The sequence below is a fragment of the Macaca nemestrina genome, chromosome 13 (assembly GCF_043159975.1).
Source record: "Macaca nemestrina isolate mMacNem1 chromosome 13, mMacNem.hap1, whole genome shotgun sequence".
Taxonomy (NCBI): Eukaryota; Metazoa; Chordata; class Mammalia; order Primates; family Cercopithecidae; genus Macaca; species Macaca nemestrina.
Genome location: NC_092137.1, coordinates 32071397 through 32098641, shown reverse-complemented (window position 1 = coordinate 32098641; position 27245 = coordinate 32071397). Strand labels below are relative to the sequence as shown.

At 43.7% G+C, this 27245-nt stretch overlaps 1 protein-coding gene across 3 annotated transcripts; it reads left to right on the top strand.

Moving 5' to 3' along the window:
• Window positions 1-265: 265 nt before the first annotated feature.
• Window positions 266-27245, top strand: LOC105479690 (dpy-30 histone methyltransferase complex regulatory subunit). Of its 3 annotated transcripts, XM_071076467.1 has the most exons (6): window positions 271-369; window positions 610-681; window positions 776-823; window positions 11143-11285; window positions 17412-17464; window positions 27073-27245. In XM_071076467.1, the coding sequence occupies exons 2-5, from the start codon at window positions 646-648 to the stop codon at window positions 17413-17415; spliced, it is 231 nt and encodes a 76-aa protein (XP_070932568.1). In that variant the 5' UTR covers window positions 271-369; window positions 610-645; the 3' UTR covers window positions 17416-17464; window positions 27073-27245. The 3 variants fall into 3 exon arrangements, with proteins under 3 accessions (XP_011736114.2, XP_070932568.1, XP_011736117.1); XM_011737812.3 differs by lacking the exons at window positions 17412-17464; window positions 27073-27245 and adding an exon at window positions 17079-17214 and having other exon boundaries at window positions 266-369; XM_011737815.3 differs by lacking the exons at window positions 17412-17464; window positions 27073-27245 and adding an exon at window positions 16637-16987.

Sequence of the window (27245 nt, the reverse complement as noted above, 5' to 3'; positions counted from 1 at the left end):
CTAGTAAGAACCACTCAGTGAGGAAGTTCAGTTGGTCGAAGAAGAGCTTCAGCAGATGCTCTGAGGCAGCACCGAGGTTTGATCCGGCAGAGCCCCTTCCAACTGGGCTGGCGCTCTTCGTGGGTAGGAAGAATGAAGAAAGATTGTAGCTCGTAGCTTCCGAGGCCAGACCTTGGCCAGGACTCACGCGGACTGCAGAGAGCCTCAGGGACTCAGCACGCGTCTGCCCGCCTCCCAGCCTCTTGTCCGCCGGGAGGTTCTGCGCAGGCGCGGCAATCGTGCGACAGCCGTCACTTACGGCCGGAGCTGTTGGTGCTGGGAGTTGGTGGCGCGGTGCAGGGCTCATAAGAACGAACGGCTTGGGCGCGGGTAATCAGCTTCCTTTCCCCCAGTTTCTCACTCATTCTAGGTACTTGGAACTGTCGTAGAGTTTCCAGACCCCACGTAGGCGCCCAGTTGTGGACTGTCCCACTCTGCCGCTCTACTGCTCGGGGTGCTCCCGCGCCCAGGTGGGGGTGAGGGGCGGGGTCGGGGGCTGGGCTGCACTCCATCCTGGCGTCTTCGTGTTGAAATCTCCCAGGTAACTCGCGGCTCTTCTTGTTTTCCAAGACTGGTATCCGGGGACTGTGACTTGCAGGGTCCGCCATGGAGCCGGAGCAGATGCTGGAGGGACAAACGCAGGTATCAGGAGGCCCTGAATTCAGGGTGGCAGTGTTCAGGGAGGCAGCGAGAAAGGGGGGACTTTTATCTCTGTGACCGGTGTTTTGTTTTCTAGGTTGCAGAAAATCCTCACTCTGAGTATGGTCTCACAGACAACGTTGAGGTAACTCGCCCAGTTCCTATGCCTCATCTGTGTTGTCTCTTGCGAGCTGGAGAAAACTTGGAATCTGCTTTTACTAGGTTACTATGCACAAGGGAAAACTTTGTTATCGTGAACTGAATGGTATCAAGTTATGGGTAGCTTGTTTTATTAGTACTAATGCTTCTTGGTGTGCAGACATACAAATTAGGTTTGAGCCAAAGGATTGAATTTTTATTACGAAACATTCTTGAGGGATACTGTCTAAATCATTTTGCTTGGTGGCTTTTAATCCATCTTTTGGGATGTTGCTACGTAAAAATCGCATATTAAAATTAAGAAACCCTTCGTTGGGCACGGTGGCCCACGCCTGTAATCCCAGCACTTTGGAAGGCTAGGGCTGGTGGATCACCTGAGATCAGGAGTTCCAAACCAGCCTGACCAGCGTGGTGAAACCCCGTCTCTACTAAAAATACAAAAATTAGCCAGGCATGATGGTGGATGGCTGTAATCCCAGCTATTCGGGTGGCTGAGGCCAGAGAATCGCTTGAATCTGGAAAACTGAGGTTGCAGTGAGCTGAGATCGTGCCACTGCACTACAGCCTGGGCGACAGAGTGAGACTCTGTCTCAAAAAAAAGAAAAAAAAGTAAAAAATAAAATTAGGAAATCTGTTGGTCTTTGTAGCAGAATAGTGTGCTGGAGGAGTCAACATTTAATAAGTATTTATTTCTTTTTAGAGTTCAGTAACTCCTGGGCTGAAGTGAGAGGATTGCTGGAGCTGGGGAGGTCGAGGCTGCAGTGAGCTATGATCACACCACTGCACTCCAGCCTGGGTGTCAGCACGTGACCCTGTCCCTCTTCCCTTCTCCCCGCCCCCCCCAAAAAATAAGGCCGGACGCAGTGGTTTACCCCTGTAATCCCAGCACTTTAAGGGCCAGTGCGAGCTGATTACCTGAGGTCAGGAGTTCCAGACCAGCCTGGCCAACATGGTGAAACCTCGTCTCTACTAATCCCAGCTACTCGGAAGGCTGAGGCAGGAGAATCACGAATCGCTTGAACCCGAGATCATGCCACTGTACTCCATCCTGGGCGACAGAGCGAGATTTTGTCTTTAAAAAAAAAAAAAAATTAGTAATACAACTTAATTCTACTGCAAAAATGTCAACCTGCCTAGGTTGAAAATACAGTTCCCAACATACTTTCTGGTGACCTTGAACAAGTTACTGAACTTCTCTGAGCCTTATGGGGCTGAAGATACAGGCAAATTGCTTAAAAGTGTGTGTGGCACATAGTAAAAGATTAGAAATTTTTTGTTTTGTTTTTGTTTTGTTTTGTTTTTTTTTTGAAACAGAGTCTCACTCTGTTGCCCAGGCTGGAGTGCAGTGGCAAGATCTCGGCTCCCTGCAAGCCCCGCCTCCCGGGTTCACGCCATTCTCCTGCCTCAGCCTCCCAAGTAGCTGGGACTACAGGTACCTACCACCATGCCCGGCTAATTTTTTGTATTTTTTTTTAGTAGAGACGGGGTTTCACTGTGTTAGCCAGATGGTCTCTATCTCTTGACCTCGTGATCCGCCCGCCTTGGCCTCCCAAAGTGCTGGGATTATAGGTGTGAGCCATCGTGCCTGGCCAAGGCTAGAAAAAATATTAACAGCTATTACTATTATTACTGTGGTTAGAAATGCTTTTATTCTCATTTATCCAAACTGAATCACACGTCTTGTTTTTTAATAAAGCATACAGTCCAGGTATGGTGGCTCACACCTGTAATCCCAGCACTTTGGGAGTCTGAGGTGGGTGGATCACTTGAGGTGAGGATTTCAAGCCTGGCCAACATGGTGAAAGCCCATCTCTACTAAAAATACAAAAATTAGCCAGGCGTGGTGGCGAGCCCCTGTAATCCCAGCTACTCAGGAGGCTGAGGCAGGAGAATTGTTTGAACCCCGGGGGCAGAGTTGCAGTGAGCTGAGATCGTGCCACTGTACTCCAGCCTGGGCGACAGAGTGAGACTCCATCTCAAAAATAAAAAAGTTGGCTGGGCATGGTGGCTGGTAAACCGCTTCAGCTCAGGAGTTTGAAACCAGCCTACAAACCCTGTCTCTACAAAAAAAAAAAAAGAAAGAAAAATTAGCTGAGTGTGACGGTAGGTGCCTGCGGTCCCAGCTACTTGGGAGACTGAAGCAGGAGGATCACTTGAGCCCAGGAGGCCGAAGCTGCAGTGAGCCCTAATTGCACCAGTGCACACCATCCTGAGTGAGAGAGCAAAACCTCGTCTCAAAAGCAAAAAAAAAAAGTCACTTTAAAGATACTTAAACAGTACAAAAAAAGGAGAATTTTATATTTATCCACATATTGACTGTTTCTGGAGATCTTCATTCTTTTGTGTAGGTCTAGATTTCCATCTTTCCAAAAGGTATCATTTTCTTCCTGCCCAAAGGGCTTCCTTGAACATTTCTTGTAGTTCACTTCTGCTGGTAAGAAATTCTTTCAGCTTCTGAATGTCTGAAAAAGTCATTATTTTGCCCTTGTTTTTAGAAGATATTTTTGCTAGTTGTAGATTGCTTCACGGTCTTCTGGCAGACATTGTTTCTGAAAAGAAGCTTGCTATCGTTCCTATCTTTGCTCCTCAATAATGTCTTCTTGCTACTTTTGAGATTTTCTTTATATCAGTGTTTTAAAGTTATTTGGTTGTGGTGTGTCTTGGTGTAGTTTTTTCTTTTCTTTTCTTTTTTTTTTTGTGATGGAGTCTCACTCTGTCGCCCAGGCTGGAGTGCAGTGGTGTGGTCTTGGCTCACTGCAAACACTGCCTCCTGGGTTCACACCATTCTCCTGCCTCAGCCTCCCAAGTAGGTGGGACTACAGGCACGCCCAGCTAATTTTCTTTGTATTTTTAGTAGAGGAGGTTTTACTGTGTTAGCCAGGATGGTCTCGATCTCCTGACCTCGTGATCCGCCAACCTCGGCCTCCCAAAGTGCTGGGATTACAGGTGTGAGCCGCCATGCTCGGCCAGTGTTTTTCTTTTAATGCTTCTGCTTAGGATTCATTGAGCTTCTTGGATCTGTGGTTTAGAATTTTCATCAAATTTGGAAGAATTTCAGCCATTATTTAAAAAAAATATTTTGCCATCATGGGACGTGACTCATGCCTGTAATCCCAGCCCTTTGGGAGGCCACGGTGGGAGGATTCCTAGAATCTAGGAGTTTAAGACCAGCCTGGGCAACATAGTGAGACCCCATCTAAAAAAAAAAAAAAAGAAAAAAGAAAAGTGCGTGCCTATAGTCCCAGCTACTCAGGAGATTGAGGTGGGAGGATTGCTTGAGCCTGGGAGGCCAAGGCTGGAGTGAACCAAGATCATGCCAATGCACTGCAGGGTGGGTGACAGAGTGAGACGTTGTCTCAAAAAAAAAAAAAAAGAAAAAAAAAGACCAGTTTACCTAACTTTTTTTCTTTTTCTTTTTTTTTTCTCGAGGCTGAGTCTTGCTCTATCTCCAGGTTGGAGTGCAATGGCGCGATCTCGGCTTAGTGTAACCTCTGCCTCCCGGGTTGAAGTGATTCTCATGTCTCAGCCTTCTAAGTAGCTGGGATTACAGGCACCCACTACCATGCCCAGCTAATTTTTGTATTTTTAGTTGAGGCGGGGTTTCACTCTGTTGGTCAGGCTGGTCTCAAACTGCTGACCTTAAGTGATCTGCCCGCCTCAGCCTCCCAAAGTGCTGGGATTACAGGTGTGAGCCACTGCATCTGGCCTACTTATGCTTTTTTCTGTTGTGAACATATAGAATATATTATACATGGTTTTTTTTTTTTTTTCTTTTAATGAGACAAAGTCTTGCTCTGTTGCCAGGCTGGTGTGCAGTGGCGCAATCTCGGCTCACTACAATCTCCGCCTCCCGGGTTCAAGCGATTCCCCTGCCTCAGCTTCCCAAGTAGCTGGGAGCCACCACGCCTGGCTAATTTTTTGTATTTTAGTAGAGGTGAGGTTTCACTATGTTGGCCAGGATGGTCTTGATCTCCTGACCTCGTGATCCACCCGCCTGAGCCTCCCAAAGTGCTGGGATTACAGGCGTGAGCCACTGTTCCCGGCCAAATGTATTTATTTATTTATTTGTTTGTTTTTAAGATCGAGTCTTTTTTTTTCCTTTTTTTTTTTTAATTATTATACTTTAAGTTCTAGGGTACATGTGCACAACGTGTAGGTTTGTTACATTAAGACCGAGTCTTGCTCTTTCACCCAGGCTGGGATACAGTGGCATGATCATAGCTCACTGTAGTCTCAAACTCCTGGTCTTAAGTGATCCTCCCACCTCAGCCTCCTGAATAGTTGGGACTAGAGGTGTGTGCCACCACGTCCGGCGGGAATACATTATAATTTTTTTTTTTTTTTGAGATAGAGTCTCGCTCTGTCGCTCGGGCTAGAGTGTAGTGGCACGCTCTCGGCTCTCTGCAACCTCTGCCCCCCGGGTGCAAGCGTTTCACCTTTTTTTATTTTTATTTTTTGAGATGGAGTTTTGCTCTTGTCGCCTAGGCTGGAAGTGGCGCAATCTTGGGTCAGTGCAACCTCCACCTCCTGGGTTCAAGTGATTCTCCTGCCTCAGCCTCCCGAGTAGCTGGAATTACCGGCATGTGCCACCATGCCTGCCTAATTTTTGTATTTTCAGTAGAGACAGGGTTTTACCACGTTGGCCAGGATGGTCTCAAACTCCTGACCTAAGGTGATCCACCTGCCTTGGCCTCCCAAAGTGCTGGGATTACATGTGTGAGCCACCACAGCTGGCGTATTATGAGATTTTCTCCCCCTGTGTCACTGGAACACAAACTGTTTCCAGCCTGTGTGAGCTGCAAGGTTGTTCCTCCTGGTGTAATATAGTTTAGATATTTGTCCCTTCCAAGTCTCATGTTGAAATGTGACCCCCAGTGTTGGAAGTGGGGCCTAGTGGGAGGTGTTTGGGTCATGGGGGCAGATCCCTCATGACTGGCATGGTGCCATCTTTTGGTAATGAGTCAGTTCTTACTCTATTAGTTACCATGAGATCTGATTGTTAAAGAGCCTGGCACCTACTCCTTTCTCTCTTGCTCCCTCTCGTTATGTGACACACCAGTTCCCCTTCCGTCTCTGTCACGATTCATTGCTCCCTGAAGCCCTCACCAGAAGCAGATGCTGGTGCCATGCTTGTGTAGCTTGCAGAAATGTGGCCAAATAAACCTCTCTTCTTTATAAATTACCCACCCTCAGGTATTTCTTTATAGCAATGCAAATGGACTAACACAAGATAGTTATTTCCCTGGCCTTGAGTAGTTGACTTATAACCATCTATTGATAAGCATTCACCTGAAGACTGGAAGGCAATATCTTTAGTCTTTTTCTGTGCAGTTCTTGTCTCCACTCACCTTTCTTCTCTTCAGTGCTCTGCCTTGCAAATTTTAGTTGTTTTGGTCTCCCAGAATTTTCAACTCTGTCTTCTCAACTCAGGGAGACTACTAGGCTCTGTTCACATTCTCTCTCCCTATACTGCATCCTGTAAGTTCTCCAGGCAGAAAGCAGGAAGCTGGGACAGTCATAGTACTTACCTCATTTCTTCCCTTTTTGTGATCACTGTTCTACACTGTCTTACCAGCTCATTGTTTGTTTGTGGTAGTTTGGATATATCTATTTTTAGATTAGTTCAAGATTTTGACTTAAGTGAAATTGAGCATCACAATTGGCACATAGTAGATAATTCGTAAATGTTCAAATGAAATAAATGGGAGGATTTGGTTAAGAAATTTATTACAGGAGTTATAGGAGTTGCTTAGGCATTGCTCTTTTTTTTTTTTTGTTTTGAGACGGAGTTTTGCTCTTGTTGCCTAGGCTGGAGTGCAATGGCGCGGTCTTGGCTCACCATAACCTCCGCCTCCCACATTCAAGTGATTCTGCTGCCTTGGCCTCCCAAGTAGCTGGGATTACAGGCATGTGCCACCACACCCTGCTTGTTTTGTATTTTTAATAGAGTTGCGTTTTCTCCATGTTGACCAGGTTGTTCTTGAACTCCTGACCTCAGGTGATCTGCCTGCCTTGGCCTCCCAAAGTATTGGGATTACAGGCGTGAGTCACCACAGCCAGCCGCACTGCTCTTTCTTATTGGCTTTCTTATTGTAGGCATTATAATGTCATGTAACTCACAAGTTAAAATATTTTTTTCTTTTTTTGAGATGGAGCCTTGCTCTGTCGCCCTGGCTGGACAGGCGATTCTCCTGCCTCAGCCTCCTGAGTCCTGGGATTACAGGTACATGCCACCACGCCTGGTTAATTTTTGTATTTTTTTTTTTTTTTTTTTTTTTGAGACGGAGTCTCGCTCTGTCACCCAGGCTGGAGTGCAGTGGCCGGATCTCAGCTCACTGCAAGCTCCGCCTCCCGGGTTCACGCCATTCTCCTGCCTCAGCCTCCCGAGTAGCTGGGACTACAGGCGCCCGCCACCTCGCCCGGCTAGTTTTTTGTATTTTTTAGTAGAGACGGGGTTTCACCGTGTTAACCAGGATGGTCTCGATCTCCTGACCTCGTGATCCGCCCGTCTCGGCCTCCCAAAGTGCTGGGATTACAGGCTTGAGCCACCGCGCCCGGCCATTTTTGTATTTTTAATAGAGGCGGGGTTACACCATGTTGGTCAGGCTGGTCTCAAACTCCTGACCTTGTGATCCACCTGCTTCGGCCTCCTAAAGTGCTGGGATTACAGGCGTGAACCGCTGTGTCCGGCCTAAAATTATTTTCTAAAAAATAGTAACAGGGTCTCACTATGTTGCTCAAGCTGGTTTCAAACTCCTGCGCTCAAGCTCCTGCGCTCAAACTCCTGCCTTGGCTTCCCAAAGTACTGGGATTACAGATGTGAGCCACTGCGCCTGGTCCCGAGTAGTTTTTATTGTATACGTATACTGTGACTGGAAGTTAGGACTGTTTTTAGGAAATACACTGTGAGATTTTGAAGTTTGCCGCATTGTCTTTGTTGTGATCAACGTGAAGTTTTGAACATAGTGGATTTTGATTTAGGGGATGAAAATTCATTTAAGATGATACTGTCAGTTTTCAGAAATAATGAAGTTGTATAGTCTTTTCTGCAATGGAAAGGTGACTTTTACAAAGGCTTAGTTAGAATTTCTGAAGTGATGGTGTGCCAATTATCTGTTGAAATTTACTAATGAAAAATAAAATTTTCAGTCCATGGACAAATAAATAGTATTTTATAGATTAAAAAACTTTGTATTTAATAGAAAATTATCTTTTAATTCCAAAATTAGATTGAAAAATCATAAGCAGAAGTTTTCTGACATAGTTATGGGAAGTGTCTTTGGAAACCATGCTATATATGTTACAGATAATGTGATTAAAGGTTTTTTCTCACTTTTACCAAAATAAAATTAAAAGTAGAAAAAGTTTTCTTTGTCGACTCTTTTATATCTAGTTTGAGTATGATTGAAGCAAAAGTTCATTTAAATGAAAGTGCTCTTAGGAATACTGTTTTGTCCTTTTACAGCCATTTCTTATTTATTTTATTTTATTTTTTTGTCTCTTTCATTTTTATTTTTTTTATTGTTTTGAGATGGAGTCTTGCCCTGTCACCCAGGCTGGAGTGCAGTGGTGCAGTCTTGGCTCACTGCAACCTCCACCTCCCAGGATCAAGCGATTCTCTTGCCTCAGCCTTTCAAGTAGCTGGAATTACAGGTGTGCACCACCACGCCTGGCTAATTTTGTAATTTTAGTAGAGATGGGGTTTTACCATGTTGGTCAGGCTGGTCTTGAGCTCCTGGACTCAGCCGATCCCCCTGCTTCGGCCTCCCAAAGTGCTGGTAATACAGCCGTGAGCTACCACATCCAGCCCCCATTTTAAATATCTAAAATTTTTTTTAAAAAGCAACTTTTTTTTTGGAGACGGAGTCCCACTCTGTCGCCCAGGCTGGAGTGCAATGGCCCGATCTCAGCTCACTGCAAGCTCCGCCTCCCGGGTTCAAGTGATTCTCCTGCCTCAGCCTCCTGAGTAGCTGGTATTACAGGCGCGCACTACTACACCTGGCTAATTTTTGTATTTTTAGTAGAGACGGGGTTTCACCATGTTGGTCATGCTGGTGTTGAACTCCTGACCGCGTGATCCACCTGCCTGTGCCTCCCCAAGTGCTGGGATTACAGGCATGAGCCACTGTGCCCGGCCTTTTTTTTTCCCTTTTTGAGAGGGAATCTTGCTGTGTTACCCAGGCTGCAGTGCAGTGGCATGACCTCAACTCACTGCAACCTCTGCCTCCCGGGTACAAGTGATTTTCTTGCTTCAGCTTCCTAAGTAGCTGGGATTACAGGTGTGCACCACCATGCCTGTCTAGTTCTTTTTTTATTTTATTTTTTTGAGACGGAGTCTTTCTCTGTCGCCCATGCTGGAGTGCAGTGGTGTGATCTTGGCTCATTGCAAACTTCACCTCCCGGGTTCAAGCGATTCTTCTGCCTCAGCCTCCCGAGTAACTGGGAGTACAGGTGCCCACTACCACGCCCGGCTAATTTTTGTATTATTAGTAGAGACGGGGTTTCGCCATATTGGTCAGGCTGTCTTGAACTCCTGAGTCGTGGTCGGCCTGCCTTGGCCTTCGAAAGTGCTGGGATTACAGGTGTCAGCCACTGCGCAGGCCACAAAATATTTTAATACATTAGTTTTAAAAATGTGAGTGTGATGGAGGCAATAAGTTACTTTTTAATGCTCTTGAATGTTAGCCTGAATTTATTTGATAGCTCCAAAATTTGAGGGTTGTGAAGAAAATATTATTTTTTAAACTTCATTTATTTTTAATTATAATTAATAATTGGTTTTTAGTGTTACCTGTCTGAATGGGGAAAACTTCATTTAAATGTGACACGAATGATTTTTTTGTTAATAATTTTCTTCATTTTGGGGTTATTTACATAATGTATTTTCTTAAACCTGTTCATTTTTTAAAATCATGGATTTATTTATTTGTTTATGCAGAGACACGGCCTTGCTTTGTCGATCAGGCTGGAGTGCAGTGGCATGATCTCCTCTCACTGCAACCTCCACCTCTAGGGCTCAAGTGATCCTCCCACCCCAGGCTCCTGAGTAGCTGGGGCTACAGACACGCACTACCACGCCTGGCTCAATTTTTGTTTTTTTTTGAGACGGAGTCTCGCTCTGTCACCCAGGCTGGAGTGAAATGGCGCGATCTCGGCTCACTGCAAGCTCCGCCTCCCGGGTTCACGCCATTCTCCCGCCTCAGCCTTCTGAGTAGCTGGGACTACAGGCGCCTGCCACTACGCCCGGCTAATTTTTTGTATTTTTAGTAGAGATGGGGTTTCACCGTGTTAGCCAGGATGGTCTCGATCTCCTGATCTCGTGATCTGCCCACCTTGGCCTCCCAAAGTGCTGGGATTACAGGCGTGATCCCCCATGCCCGGCCTGATTTTTGTATTTTTGGTAAAGACTGGATTTTGCAGTTTGGTAAAGGCTGGATGTATTTCTTTAAAAAATAAACATAAAGGGAAAAGCATTCTCATCGTGATAAGTAGAGGGTAACCATAAAAATGACAACAGTGGGCCGGGCGCAGTGGCTCAAACCTGTAATCCCAGCACTTTGGGAGGCCGAGACGGGCGGATCACGAGGTCAGGAGATCGAGACCATCCTGGCTAACACAATGAAACCCCGTCTCCACTAAAAATACAAAAAAATTAGCCGGGCGTGGTGGCGGCGCCTGTAGTCCCAGCTACTCGGGAGGCTGAGGCAGGAGAATGGCGGGAACCCGGGAGGCGGAGCTTGCAGTGAGCCGAGATCGCGCCACTGCACTCCAGCCTGGGCGACAGAGCGAGACTCCGCCTCAAAAAAAAAAAAAAAAAAAAAAAAATGACAGCAGTGAATACAAGACAATGGTAATAAATTTTAGCTCTATTCTCTTGAGTGTATAAGCCTTGGACCCTGAAGCTTGCTGTCTCTGCTGTGACCAGCTTTCTTACTATGATTTGGTGCTGTTTGGTGTCACGTCCAGTTTTTTTTGGGAACACACTCTAAGAAGATACTTACATGAAAAAGAGAAAAAAGGATTTGTGTTTACTCCTACAAAGTCAGAAGGAAAGGGAGAAAGAGTAGGATCTTGAGACATGACATTAGAAGAATGAGATAATGTGGTGCTTTTAGAGAGAAAGAGCTTCAATGAGATTGAAAGATGGGTCTGAATTTATTTTGGGCAGAGAAGTTTGTGGTCTAGTACCATCTTTCTAGTCATTGATTTGTCTTTTCTATTAGTGTCATATTTCCATTAGTTTTGTTTAGCACTCAAAATAACATTTATTTGAAATGTTCATGTACTTTTTTTTGAATTCACTAGAGGATAGTAGAAAATGAGAAGATTAATGCAGAAAAGTCATCAAAGCAGAAGGTAGATCTCCAGTCTTTGCCAACTCGTGCCTACCTGGATCAGACAGTTGTGCCTATCTTATTACAGGGACTTGCTGTGCTTGCAAAGGAAAGGTAAGATAATTGTGTCCACAAATGGAGTTAGTAAAGAAAGCAAAATAGATTCCCCTATATGAAATATCATTAGTTATGTATAGCAACTTTTTTGTGTGATTTATGGATGTTAAAGTTTTTAAGAAAGTACTCAGCCATAATCTCATAATTCAGACATTTAAATTTTTTCCCACCATTCTTAGATCATATGCATATTTGTAAAGATTTGTGATCATGATATACATGTAATTTTGAATCTTCTTTTTACTTATTGTGATATAACATTTTTCTATGTCTCTCCATAGTCTTCAGGATTATAATTTTTTATTATTATTGTTATTTTGAGACAGAGTCTTACTCTGTTGCCCAGGCTGGAGTACAGTGGTGTGATCTCTGTTCACTGCAACCTGTGCCTCCTGGTTTCAAGTGATTCTTGTGTCTCAGCCTCCTGGGTAGCTGGGACTACAGGTGTGTGCCACTGTGCCTGGCTAATTTTTTTATTTTTCGTAAAGATGGAGTTTCACCATGTTGGCCAGGCTGGTCTTGAACTCCTGACCTCAAGTGATCTGCCCGCCTCAGCCTCCCAAAGTGCTGGCATTACAGGCATGAGCCACTGCGCCTGGCCTATTATTATTATTTTTTGAGATAGAATCTTGCTCTCTGTCCCTGGCTGGAGTGCAGTGGTGCAACCCTGGCTCACTGCAACTTCCACCTCGCCGGATTCAAGCGATTCTCCTACCTCAGTCTCCCGAGTAGCTGGGATTACAGGCACCTGCCACCATGCCTGGCTGGTTATTGTATTTTTAGTAGAGACAGGGTTTGGAGTCTCGCTCTATCGCCAGGCTGGAGTGCCGTGGCGCGATCTTGGCTCACTGCAACCTCCACCTCATGGGTTCAAGCGATTCTGCCTTAGCTTCCTGAGCAGCTCAGGCACCCAGTACCACGCCTGGTTAGGTTTTATATTTTTAGCAGTGATGGAATTTCACTGTGTTGGCCAGAATGATCTCGATCTTTTGACCTTGTGATCTGCCCATCTCGGCCTCTCAAAGTGCTGGGATTACAGGAGTGAGCCACTGAGCCTGGCCTTACATTTTCTTAGTAGTAAGAGTACAATTATTTCTCTTTCTTTAACATATTTTCCCCAGTATTTCTCATCTAAATTCTTTTTTGTGTAAGCAAATCTAATAAGAAAATTGGTTTTGCAAGTTAGATTAGTCAACATTTATTAGGTGCATATTCTGTTTTATTCAAAGAATAATAATAAACATTATAATAGCAAACTGACATAACTTGATAAAGAACTTGATGGAACTATGTCTCATCTCAGCCAGGTGTGGTGGTGTATGCCTTAACCCGCACTGCTTGGGAGGCCGAGGTGGGAGGATCGCTTGGGCTTGGGCCCAGGAGTTTGAGGCTGCAGTGAGCTGTGATCGCACCACTGTACTCCAGCCTGGGTGACAGAGTGAGACCCTGCCTCAGAAAAAAAAAAAAAAAGGAAATATATCTTTTCTTATAGTAAAAGTGAGTTATTAACTTAGAATAATTTGTTTATATAAAAATTATATGAATGAGCAGTAAATATTTGTTTTTGGTGGCTATATTTGTAAATTACTATTTATTTATGACTGTGAGCTATATCTTGGCTCTACTATCAGCAATTAAAATATGGGTGTCTTGGCTGGTCTGAAGGTAGTGAGTTATCTTGATTGTTGATAGTCTTACAGATCAAGCTCCTTATTCTACTACTTTTTTTTTTTTTTTTTTTTTTTTGAGACAGAGTTTTGTACTTGTCACCCAGGGCCGGAATGCAGTGGCATGATCTCGGGTCACTGCAACCTCCACCTCCTGGGTTCAAGCATTTCTCTTGCCTCAGCCTCCTGAGTAGCTGGGATTACAGGTGCCTGTCAGCACACCCAGCTAATTTTTGTAGTTTTAGTAGAGATGGGGTTTCACCATGTTGGCCAGGCTGGTCTCGAACTCCTGACCTCAGGTGATCCACTGCGCCTAGCCTGTTTTTTTTTTGTTTTTTGTTTTTTTTGAGACAGAGTCTTTGTTGCCCAGGCTCGAATGCAGTGGCACAATCTCAGGTCACTGCAGTCTCTGATTCCCAGTTCAAATGATTTTCCTGCCTCAGCCTCCTGAATAGCTGGGACTACAGGTGTGTGCCACCACACGTGACTAATTTTTGTATTAGTCAGTACTCTACTCTTTTGTATCAGTAGAGACGGGGTTTCACCATGTTGGCCAGGCTGGTCTCTAACTCCTGACCCCAGGTGATCTGCCCTCATTGGCCTCCCAAACTGCTGGGATTATAGGCGTGAGCCACCGCGCCTGGCCCTTATTCCCCTATTCTACTCCTTCCCTGCCTTCTCGCTACTGCACTTGACTAGTCTTAAAAAAAAAAAAAAAAAAAGGCAAAAAAGGAAAAAAAAAAGGTATCTTTTCTATTTTTTTGTTTTTCCTCTAGGGAAGACTAATATATTAGAAATTTAAAATATTACTGTATTTATTTATTTTTTGAGACAGAGTCTTGCTAGGTTGCCCAGGCTGGAGTGCAGTGGCACAATGTTGGCTCACTGCAACCTCTGCCTCCTGGGTTCAAGCAATTCTTCTGCCTCAGCCTCCAGAGTAGCTAGAACTACCGGCGCCTGCCATCACGCCTGGCTAATTTTTGTATTTTTAGTAGAGATGTGGTTTTACCATGTTGATCAGGCTGGTCTGGAACTCCTGACTTCAGGTGATCCACCTGCCTCGGCCTCCCAAAGTGTTGGGATTACAGGCATGAACCATTACGCCTGGCCTCCAAATATTACTTTAAATGCTAGAAAAACATTTGAAGAAATTTTTAAGTTCAAGCTCCTAAATACATTAAAATTTTTTCTTTTATTGTTAATTTTTTTGAGACAGGGTCTCGCTCTGTCATCCAGGCTGAAGTGCAGTGGTGAGATCACCACTCACTGCAGCCTCAGCCTTCTGGGCTTAAGCAATCCTCTCACCTCCGCCTCCTGAGTAGGTGGGACTACAGGCGTGTGCCACTATGCCAGGCTAATTTTTAAGCTTTTTTGAAGAGTTGGGGTCTTACTATCTTGCCCAGGCTTGGAAGTGATCCTCCTTGGACTCCCAAAATCCTGGGATTACAGGCGTGAGCTACTGCACCTGGCCAGTAAATCTATTTTTTGTAAAAAAAAAAAAAAAAAAAAAATTTTTTTTTTTTTGACATGGAGTCTTGTTCTGTTGCCCCAGCTGGAATACAATGGGGACAATCATGCCTTACTGCAGCCTCAAACTCCCAAGCTCAAGCGATCTTTCCACCTAATGCTCCTGAGTAGCTGTGACTATAGGTGTGTGCCACCATGCCTGGCTGATTTTTTGTATTTTCTGTAGAGACAGGGTTTCGTCATGTTGCCCAGGTTGATTCTGAACTCTTGGGCTCAAGCTGTCTGCCTGCCTTGGCCTTCCAAAGTGTGAGGATTATGAGCGTGAGCCACCATGCCCAGCCCAAGTATGTTTTTGTTTCAAGATGGAGTCTTGTTCTGTTGCGGCAGGCTGGAGTGCAGTGGCTTGATCTTGGCTCACTGCAACCTCTGTCTTTGGGGTTCAAGTGATTCTCATGCCTCATCCTCCCTAGTAGCTGGGACTACAGGCATGCACCACAATGCCCGGCTAATTTTTTGTATTTTTAGTGGAGACAGGGTTTCACCATGGTGGCCAGGCTGGTCTCGAACTCCTGACCTTGTGATCTGCCCACCTTGACCGCCTAAAGTGCCAGGATTACAGGTGTGAGCCACCGCTCTACCCGGCCAAATACATTGTGTGTGTTTTTTTTTGTTTGTTTTTGTTTTTTTTTGAGACAGAGTCTTGCTCTGTTGCCCAGGCTGGAGCGCAGTGGTGCGATCTTGGCTCACTGCAACCTCCACCTCCCGGGTTCAAGTGATTCTCCTGCCTCAACCTCCTGAGTAGCTGGGATTACAGGTGCGCACCACCACGACCGGCTAATTTTTGTATTTTTAGTAGAGACGGAGTTTCACCATGTTGGTCAGGATTGTCTCAAACTCCTGACCTCGTGATCCACCCGCCTCGGCTTCCCAAAGTGCTGGGATTACAGGCATGAGCCACTGCGCTTGGCCCCAAATACATTTTTTAAGTAAAGAGTTCTGGTAAAATAATTCATCATGTGAACCCTAAATACTACGTGAAAAATCTTGTCTATTTGTAGACAGCTCTTAGGGCTGTTTAAAGTGCTCTGGGAATGTTTTGAGATTATTGTAAACACATTTTCAATATGCCTTTTCATAGTAGAGTTGAAAATAGATGTCTCCCCAGTTTTTCATCTTTGGACTTGTATTCTCAGCAAGAATAATTTACATAGAAGTGTTAATATGGGCCGGGTGCGGTGGCTCAAGCCTGTAATCCCAGCACTTTGGGAGGCCGAGACGGGCGGATCACGAGGTCAGGAGATCGAGACCATCTGGCTAACACGGTGAAACCCCGTCTCTACTAAAAAATACAAAAAACTAGCCGGGCGAGGTGGCAGGTGCCTGTAGTCCCAGCTACTCGAGAGGCTGAGACAGGAGAATGGCGTGAACCCAGGAGGCGGAGCTTGCAGTGAGCTGAGATCCGGCCACTGCATCCCAGCCTGGGTGACAGAACGAGACTCCGTCTAAAAAAAAAAAAAAAAAAGAAGTGTTAATATGAAATATCTCCTCTTAGTTTTATAAATGTGTTTATCTTCTTAGGTGCACTGTAGTTGTATTAAATAGTATTAGAATTATTTATTTTAAGTATTTGAAGAAAGAAAGAAGTAGCTTTTAGAAAAGAAACATAACCTACTTATCTGTATTAGTGTTGCTTCTTTGACTAGTCACTTGAGTTCATCTACATGTCTTAGTGATGCTACATCCACTGTCCTATATTATTTTTGTTCTTTTATTGAAGGATATTACACAGAATATTACACATATCATAGGTATACAGCTTGATGAATTTTCACAAACTAAACATACCTGTGTAGCTTGCAGTCAGATCAAGAAACTGAATACTGCCAGCATCTCAGAAGCCATCCATGTGACCCCTTCAAGTCATTATTCTCTCTGGGGTAATGATCATCCCATTGTCAATACATTTTTTAAACATGTTTTAAAATTGAGTTCATAACTAGATTTAAGCCATACAAAAATTTCAGTCTCATTAAACTATTTTGTTGGCTAATTAATTTGCTTGCTTATCTCATTTATTTTATTTACTACAAATGTCCTTTGACTGTGAAATGAAAATTAAACTTAAAAAGATGAGTTTTCATTATGGAACAGTATGTTTAAATTAACACATCTAGAAAATATATTTCTAAACTTTGGATTTCTTTTCCCTTACAGACCACCAAATCCCATTGAATTTCTAGCATCTTATCTTTTAAAAAACAAGGCACAGTTTGAAGATCGAAACTGACTTAATGGGAAGAACAGAAAAATTTAGTTGCTACTGTAGATTTACATGATTAAGAGGCAGCTTTAATTGCCATGATTATCCCCCCTTTTTGGATGTATAAGAACCTTCCGGACAACAGAACCTATTTCTGGAATTGCAGAAGAGAACATATTTCCCTTATTTTGATTTAATCACCATAAACCATACCTATTTAATGAGTGTATTCTGTGCAATTTTTTCTCAGATTGTCTTTAACTTTGTTTTTAAAATGACCTTCAAAATAAACTGTCAAAACACCATTATTTTAAAGTAGTTTTTGTTCTATATGACACATATTTTACATGATTGTTTTATGAATTTCTCTTTTTCTTCTGTCTTCAAATGCTGCAGAGTTTTACAACAGAGAGAAAATACAGCAGTCAAGTATAATGTAAAAAATTCAGCCAATTTTTCTCAGCATTGTTTCTGGACCTTTCTGAGGGTGGGATCTGGGCGTCTTCAATGGCTTAACAAGTATCACAGGTGATTCTAATGTACAATAAAGTTGGAGTACTAATAAAAGCATTGCAAAGGGGATACAATATCCTCTAATGTTATCAACATTTATAGTAATAGCTATAATTTATTGCATTCCTACTAAGTTTCAGGCATAGTACATTTTTACTTAAATGATCTCTGATATGGCAGCTCTGCAAAGTAGATATTATTATTCCCATTTTGCAGATGAGGAAACAGACTTGGAGAGGTTAAGTGACATGCTCAAGACAACACTGCTGGTAAGTTTTTGAATGGGAATTCAAATCCGGTTCTACCAATGTGTTGCTGAATTTCATTGCTTCTCTTTGCAATAAAAAGCAGCAGCCAGTTCTTTTTGGGGTCTATTCTCATTGTCCCCTGTGAAGAAATGGAGATGGCTCACTAGCTCAGAAAATAGAGAAACTGCCATAAAAGAGCCAGGAAAAAACATCCACTAGAGCAGTGGTTCTCAAAGAGGAGTGATGATCTCTCCCCACCCCCATTTCCCCAGAGAACACTTGTTGATGTCTGGACACATTTTGGTTGTCACGACTAGAATCAGGTGGGGTTCTTGAACTCCTGACCTCGTGATCCACCTGCCTTGGCCTCCCAAAATGCTGGGATTACAGGCGTGAGCCACCATGCCCAGCTAGGTGGGGTTCTACTGGCATCTAGTGCCTGTAGATGCTGCTAAAACATCTTAACAATGAATAGGACAACCTGCATGCCCATCTTCTCCCTCCCCAAGAATTATCTAGCTTAAAATGTCAGTGCCAAAATTGAAAGAAGCCTATTAAAGTCGTATGTCTCCAAGCTAAACCTGTTAAGGCCTTTGCAAAGTTAGAAATTTAATGCTGATTGGCTGGGCGCGGTGGCTCACGCCTGTAATCCCAGCACTTTGGGAGGCTGAGGCGGGTGGATCACAAGGTCAGGAGTTCGAGACCACCCTGGCCAATATGGTGAAACCCTGTCTCTACTAAAATTACAAAAATTAGCTGGGCGTGGTGGCACGCTCCTGTAGTTCCAGGTACTCGGGAGGCTGATCGGGAGGCTGAGGCAGAAGTCTTGCTTGAACTTGGGAGGCGGAGGTTGCAGTGAGCCAAGATCGTGCCACTGCACTCCAATCTGGGCGACAGAGTGAGAATCTGTCTCAAAAAAAATAAATAAATAAAATAAATAAATAATGCTGATTAGGTATGCCTTATAGTTTTCTTTAACACAGGAAATACTTATTTTAGTAGAACTGACACTTGTGGGAGGTGCTATGTTTTTGGTTTACATCTGCAGATCTATATATCTGAATAGGAAAAACCTGGACATACTGGGATCTTCTTATATAGTAGTTTTTGTAAGTATTCTATCAAATTTATTTTGGTTATTTGGCTAACTCATAAGTTAATCCACCCAAGTCTTTTTAGTGATTTTTTAACATCTGAGTAGTAATTGGGTAATTTTTTTTTTTTTTTTTGAGACAAGGTCTTGCTCTGTCGCCCAGGCTTGAGTGCAATGTGATCTTGGCTCACTGCAACCTCCAGCTCGCAGGCTTGATTCTCCTGTATCAGTCTCCTGAGTAGCTGAGATTACAGGTGCACGCCACTGTCCCCAGCAAATTTTTGTATTTTTAGTAAAGATGGGGTTTCACTATGGTGGCCAGGCTGGTCTTGAACTCCTGACCTCAGGTGATCTGCCCACCTTAGCCTCCCAAAGTTCTGGGATTATGGGTGTGAGCCACCACACCCATAATTGGGTAATCTTATTAAGAGATCAATAATCTTTAGCAGTGGTTGTTTACCAACGATTCTCATCAGAGCTACTTGGGGGAACTTTCCAAATATAAGTATAAACAATATAAACATAAAAATCAATATAAAAATACAAATTTTGTACATAATATAAGTATTATGTATGTGTTAAGGGGCTTCTAAAGCTGTCACCTGGTGAACATGACCCAATGGGACAGAGCCTTTTTTGTTTTTGTTTTTTGAGATGGAGTCTTGCTCTGTTGCCCAGGTTGGAGTGCAGTGGTACAATCTTGGCTCACTGCAACCTCTGCCTCCTGGGTTCAAGCGATTTTCCTGTCTCAGTCCCCCCAGTAGCTGGGATTACAGGTGCGTGCCATCGTGCCCGGCTACTTTTTGTATTTTTAGTAGAGACAGGGTTTTACCATGTTGGCCAGGCTGGTCTTGAACTCTTGACCTCAGGTGATCTGCCCGCCTCAGCCTCCCAAAGTGCTGGGATTATAGGTGTGAGCCACTGTGTCCGGCCTGACAAAAATCTTTAAGGCATTCTGATACCTCTGGTTAAGGACTGATTAGAAGATATTCTAGTTTTGGAAGTGTAAATATGCAATACTTGGCCTAGTGGTAAGGGCTGAGAATAGAAATGTCTTTTTATTAATTTTTTTAGATGGAGTCTCGCTCTGTTGCCCAGGCTGGAGTGCAGTAGCTCATTGCAACCTCCGCCTCCCAGGTTCAAACAATTCTCCTGCCTCAGCCTCCCCAGTAGTTAGGACTTCAGGCGCATGCCACTACACCCGGCTAATTTTTTGTATTTTCCTACAGACGGGGTTTCACCGTGTTGCCCAGGACGGTCGCAAACTCCTGAGCTCAGGCAATCTGTCTGCCTCGGCCTCCCAACGTGCTGGGATTACAGGCGTGAGCCACCATGCCTGGCCAATTTTTTTTTTTTTTTAAGAAGTGAGGTCTCACTGTGTTGCCCAGATGGTCTCAAACTCCTGACCTCATGTGATCCTGCTGCCTTGGCCTCCCAAAATGCTGGGATTACAGGTGCAAGCCACTGTGCCTGGCAAGGAATGTCTTTTCCTGGCAGTCTACGTAATACTTACTTGAGTACTTATGTGCCAGGCAGCATGCTAAATATTTACATGAGTTGTCATTTAATCCTTGAACCTGTGAGGTGGATTTAAGTTTAAAAAATTTATCCCTATTTTTTGTTTATTTTAAAAATCACTTTATCAAGGTATAATTGAACAAAAAGCTGTATATATTTAATATATACAACTTGATTACTTTGGAGATAACTATAGATCACTGAAACCATAACTACCATCAAGGTCATAAACGTATTCCTCACCCCTCAAAGTTTGGGGTAGGTTTAATTTTAATTTTAATACGTTATTTATTTAGAGATGAGGTCTTGCTCTGTCACCCAGGTTGGAGTGCAATGGCATGGCCATAGCTTACTGCAACCTTGAAGTCCTAGGCTCAAGTGAGCTTCTTGCCTTAGCCTTCTGAGTAGCTGGGACTATAGGTATACTGCTGAACCTGGCTGATTTTTTTTTTTTATTTTAAGCTTTTGCAGAGACGAGTTCTCATTGTGTTGACCAGGCTAGTCTTGAACTCGAACTCCTGACCTCAAGCTATCTACCTGCCAGAACTTCCCACAGTGCTGGGATTATAGGTGTGAGAGCCACTGCACCCAGCCTATTTATTTGTTTTTGAGACGGGGTCTTGCTCTGTCACCCAGGCTGGAGCCCGGTGGTGAGAGCATAGCTTACTCCTGGGCTCAAGTCATCTTCTCGCGTCAGCCTCCTGAGCAGGTGGGACTACAGGTACACACCACCACGCCCGGCTAGTTTAACACTTCATTTATAGATGAAGAAACATTTGAATAATTTCCTTAAGGTTACAGAGGAATTAAGTTTTTGGCAGGGATTCAAACCCATCTCTCTCTCTCTCTCTGTGTGTGTGTGTGTGTGTGTGTGTGTTTGAGACAGTTTCACTCTTTTTGCCCAGGCTGGAGTGCAATGGCACAATCTCGGCTCACTGCAACCTCTGCCTCTTGGGTTCAAGCAATTCTCCTGCCTCAGCCTCCCTAAAAGCTAGGATTACAGGCGCACACTACCACACCCAGCTAACTTCGTATTTTTAGTAGAGACGGGGTTTCACCATGTTGGCCAGGCTGGTCTTGAACTCCTAACCTCCAGTAATCCACCTGCCTTGGCCTCTCAAAGTGTTGGGATTACAGGCGTGAGCTACCACACCCAGCTGAGAGTTTCTTAAAGAGTGTAGCACAGTAGCTTCAAGAGTTCAGTTTATTCATGGGCATTATTCAGTGTTATTTTACTGAGGGAATGGAGAGCTCCACTTACTCTCATAAATTGGTTAAATGGAAGTCAGTTTAGAAAGTTACTACTATATGGCCTGGTGCTGTGGCTCACGCCTGTAATCGCAGCACTTCGGGAAACTGAGGTGGGTGGATCACCTGATGTCAGGAGTTTGAGACCAGCCTGGCCAACATGGTGAAACCCTGCCTCTACCCAAAATACAAAAATTAGCTGGGCGTGGTGGTTGACACCTGTAATCCCAGCTACTCGGGAGGCTGAGGCAGGAGAATTGCTTGAACCCAGGAGGCTGAGGCTGCAGTGAACCGAGATCGCACCACTGCACTCCAGCCTGGGTGACAGAGCGATACTCCGTCTCAAAAAAACAACAACAAAAAAGAAAGTTACTATTATACTTTGGTGTCGTATATTATATGTAACTGGGAAGCATATAAACAGTTCCTAACCTTTGACCATTTAATGCAGACGTTGTTTAGTAAATAAATACAAAAATTGAGTAAAACCTACTGTATCCCTTAAGAGTGAGTTCATGAATTACGTTGGTGGGTGGGTTAGTTGGGAGGATCAGTAGAGTGAATCAGGAATAGATTCCTGGAGGAAATAGAAACCTTGAATTGAAAAAAAAAAAAAAAGGGAGAAGAGTGGGTTGGATAGAAGGAGATCATCTACCTAGTTCTGATGCACCTAAAGGAAGAATATTGAACTTTTATTTGAACGTCATTTAGGAGAAGGTACAGTGGGATTTTAAGATGGATAACTTCCTGTTAGAAGTGACAGAATTGTTTTAGGAGGAGCATACAAAACTGTAGCCAGGTATTTTCCTGGACTGGATTCCAAAATGGCATTAACAATTGGAGGCCTGATGACATATCATACTGGAAAAATGAGGCACAAAAGATGAACCTGTGAGTGGTTACAACCGAAAATCCACTTATTAAAATACAATCTCTGGGTATAAATTAGCAAAGAAGAAAAGTAATAAAATAGTGGAAAATAGGTCACCAGTGATAAAAGGGGTAGTTGGTAATGAATAATTGTTTTTTAAAAAACCTTGCCAGCCTTTGGCTGGGCATGGTGGCTCACACTTGTAATCCCAGCACTTTGCGAGGCCAAGGCAGGCGGATCACCAGAGGTCAGGAGTTCGAGACCAGCCTGGCCAATATGGTAAAACCCCATCTCTACTAAAAATACAAAAATTAGCCAGGCATGGTGGTGCGTGCCTATAATCCCAGCTACCCGGGAGGCTGAGGCAGGAGAATTGCTGGATCCTGAGAGGCTGTGGAGGCTGCAGTGAGCTGAGATTGTGCCAGTGCACTCCCTGGGGAACAGAGCGAGACCTCCGTCTCAAAACAAAATAAAATAAAACAAAAACTACTTTGCCAGTCTTTAACAAAGCTTTGTGTGTGTTTTTTTTTTTTTTTTTTTGGAGACAGGGTCTTGCTCTGTCAGCCTGAACTGCAGTGGCACAATCATAGGTCACTGCAGCCTTGAACTCCTGGGCTCAAGCAATCCTCCTGCCTCAGCCTCCTGAGTAGCTCGTAATACAGGGTGCGGTACTACAGGGGCATGACACTATGTCAGACTAATTTGTTTTATTTTTAGTAGAGATGAGATCTTGCTGTGTTGCCCAGGCTGGTCTTCAAGTCTTGAACTGAAGTGATCCTCCTGCCTTGGCCTCCCCAAATTTTGGGATTATAGATGTGAGCCACTGCGCCTGGCTCCTTATATCTTTTGACTCTGTTATTCCATTTCTGACAATCCTAAATATTAATAAATACGGAAAAAAGGGCCGGGCACAGTGGGTCACGCCTGTAACCCCAGCACTTTGGGAGGCCGAGGCAGGCGGATCAAGGTCAGGAGATCGAGACCATCCTGGCTAACACAATGAAACCCTGTCTCTACTAAACATACAAAAAATTAGTCGGGCGTGGTGGCGGGCCCTGTAGTCCCAGCTACTCTGGAGGCTGAGGCAGGAGAATGGCGTGAACCCAGGAGGCGGAGCTTGCAGTGAGCCGAGATCGTGTCACTGCACTCCAGCCTGGGCAACAGAGCGAGACTCTATCTAAAAAAATAAATAAATAAATAAATATGGAAAAAAGCTCTACATAAAAAATTATATTACAAAACATTAGAAATGAATAAATTTTTATCTGACAGGAATTATTAAATATCTAATATACTTAGTCCAGTGTTCAGATATACAGTATTTAATAAATGTTGTTTATCAAGTTTGGTTTTCTAAGGTAGACAGAGACAAAGTTGACTGATACTAGGTTAGAACACCAGTTTTGGTTGAAATCAAAAGACCTTCTCTGTGTTAAACTCTTCTCTTGATTTGTTCAAAATGCTGTGTTACTATTGTAAAATATTTTTCTGATCTACAGGGCTTTCAGTGTTAGCGTGCTTCTAAATCTATCAGTTGTGGATAAGTAGAATCTAAAAATGGTCAGTTTAATATTGCCGTGTAGATTCAAAATCAAGCCTAAAGATGTAAAAATAGAGGTGTTTTTTTTTTTTTTTTTGGTATGTAGCATATGCATATGGCACAAAATACAAAAGATACACAAAGACATACATTGGAAAGGTTAAATCCTTTTTCCATCCTTCCACCTCAGCCATCCAGTTACTTCTAGAAGTTATTACCGTGAAGTATTCCATGCATATGCAAGTATATGAAATTACAAGTATTCATTCCTATACAAATGGAAGCATACTTTATATATTCTGTAATTTGCTTTTTTCACTTTTTTGAAACTCTTTCCATACTAGTATATAGTCCCATTTCATTCTTCTTTTTTTTTTTTTTTTTTTTTAAAGATAGGGTCTCACGGTGTTGCCCAGCCTGGAGTGCAGTGGTGTGATCATAGCTCATTGCAGTCTCAAACTCCTGGGCTTAAGCAATCTTCCCGCTTCAGCCTTCCAAGTAGCTGAGGCCATAGGCATGTGCCACTGTGCCTGGCTACGTTTTAAAATTTATTTTTAGTTTTTTTTTTTTTTGTCTTGCTATGTTGTCCAGGCTGGTCTTGAACTCCTGACCTCAAGTGATCCTCCTGCCTCAACCTTCCAAAGTGCTAGGATTACAGGCATGAGCCACTGTGCCCAGCCACTTCATTCTTTTTAATGGGTGCATATGTATATCCTAGTTTAACAAGTTTCACATTGATGGACATTGTGGTTGTGTCTAGTTGTTTGCTACTACTGAGTGCTGCAGTAAATATTGGATATGCTGTTTTCTTTTTTTTTTTTTTTTTTGAGATGGAGTCTTGCTCTGTCACCCAGGCTGGAGTGCAGTGGCCGGATCTCAGCTCACTGCAAGCTCCTCCTCTCGGGTTCACACCATTCTCCTGCCTCAGCCTCCCGAGTAGCTGGGACTACAGGCACCCGCCACTTCGCCCGGCTAGTTTTTTGTATTTTTTAGTAGAGACGGGGTTTCACCGTATTAGCCAGGATGGTCTCGATCTCCTGACCTCATGATCCGCCCGTTTCGGCCTCCCAAAGTGCTGGGATTACAGGCTTGAGCCACCGCGCCCGGCCTGATATGCTGTTTTCTTTCTTTTTTTTTTTTTGAGACAGAGTCTTGCTCTTGTCACCTAGGCTGGAGTGCAACAGCAGGATTTCAGCTCACCACAACCTCTGCCTCCCAGGTTCAAGCGATTCTCCTGCCTCAGCCTCCCGAGTAGCTGGGATTACAGGCACCTGCCACCATGCCTGGCTATTTTTGTATTTTTAGTAGAGACGGGGTTTTGCCGTACTGGCCAGGCTGATCTCAAACTCCTGACCTTGTGATTCGCCCGCCTCAGCATCCCAAAGTGCTGGGATTACAGGCAGGAGCCACCGTGCCTGGCCTTCCTTCTTATTTCTTGAAGTCTTAGCTTCATAAGGATTGGCTGTTAATAAAGGTTTCCTCCTTGCTTCCTACTATGAATAATGCTTATGGAGTGTCAAACGAAAATCACTAGTGGATATAATGGAAATTGTTGATAGTAACATGAGAATTGTACAGTATTGTCAAATAAGCTTGTCCTAAAATACAAAGTATTTGCATTATATGAATTTTCCTTAATTTAGGGGAGGTGAATAAATGAATAGTTTCAACTTCTTTCAAGAGTGTACTTGAGTAAGGTAGCTAGAATAAAGTGGACACGGGGAATAATTGTGCCATATATTGAGAGCATCCTAGAGATAACATAATATCTGCTAACCTTTCAGTTCAGTTGCATTGTGGTCTTTATTCAGTTTGACCAGCAAGAAAATTTCAGTAGAGCATTTTAATAGGGAGAAAGCTGAATTTTAAATTAGATGACTAGTTTGGAATGAGACCTAGAATTGTTGCTAGGAGTAGAGGATAATAATAATAACAAATATTTATAAAGAACAGCTTACGAAGCATTTTAACGTACCTTAATCATTCTCACAGCAAGCCTATGAGTTAGATATTACTCCTGTTTGCATTTCACAGATAACACTGAGGCTAGAAAAGGTTAAAGAACTAGATGCCCATGGTCACACAGCTGATGAGTGACAGGGCCAGGACTCAAATCTGACTTTCTAATTTGAAGGGCCTGAAATACTAAGCTTTCTTTGTTTAATTGTATCCAATCTCTCTGCCCCTTCTTTTCCATAGAAACAAAATCAGCAATAAATAACTACAAGAACCATCATAATATAAGCACTTAGGGCAGTTTCCTTTTCTTGAAACTTACAACAAAAAGTTTACATTTCATCAATGATCACTGAGTTTTGGTACTCAGAACAGTACCATGTAATCAGAGCTCCAGCCTTCTTTTTTCTGTTACTTCTAAAAGTAGTGGCTTTGGGCCGGCTGCAGTGGCTCATGCCTGTAATCCCAGCCCTTTGGGAGGCTGAGGCAGGTGGATCACCTGAGGTCAGGAGTTCAAGACCACCCTGGCCAACATAGTGAAACTCCGTCTCTACTAAAAATACAAAAATTAGCTGGGGATGGTGGCGGTCACCTGTAATCCCAGCTACTCTGGAGGCTGAGGCAAGAGAATCGCTTGAACTCAGCAAGTGGAGGTTGCAGTGAGCCGAGATTGAGCCATTGTACTCCAGCCTGGGTGACAGGGCAAGACTCTGTCTCAAAAAAAAAAAAAAAAAAAAAAAAAAGAAAAGAAAGACGTTTTGGCTACATGGTATGTCCATTTTTTGGTTGCATATGATGTTTTGTGCAAGTTGGTGGAGAGGGTAAAATTTGAGTAAACAAATATACAGTGGAGATTTTTTTTTTTTTTTTGAGACGGAGTCTCACGCTGTTGCCCAGGCTGGAGTGCAGTGGCGCGATCTCGGCTCACTGCAAGCTCCGCCTCCCGGGTTCCCGCCATTCTCCTGCCTCAGCCTCCTGAGTAGCTGGGACTACAGGCGCCCGCCACCGCGCCCGGCTAATTTTTTGTATTTTTAGTAGAGACGGGGTTTCACTGTGGTCTCGATCTCCTGACCTTGTGATCCGCCCGCCTCGGCCTCCCAAAGTGCTGGGATTACAGGCTTGAGCCACCGCGCCCGGCCTACAGTGGAGATTTTAACCTAATTAGAAAAAGGTATGAAAGTCAGAAGTGTTCCAGTAATTGACTAGGCTTTAGGACAGGGATACTGCACAAAATCCTTGGGCTCTAAAGTTGGAGAAGATGGAAGGAGGAGAGGAAACAGAATAGTGCTTCAAAAAGTAAACTTGAATATTAGACAGCCAGTCATCTACTCTGGAATCTATCAGGGGCTTGTTTAGTATGAAACTCAAGATATAATTTTTTTTTCTTTTCTTTTTTGAGACAGGGTCTTGCTGCGTACGTTGCCCAGGTTGGAATGCAGTGGTGTGATCATGGCTCACTGTAGCCTTGACGTCCTAGGCTCAAGTGATCCTCCTGCCTCCGCCTACCAAGTAGCTAGGACCACAGGCGAAGCCGCCACGCCCGGATAATTAAAAAATAAAAATTTATAGAAACAGG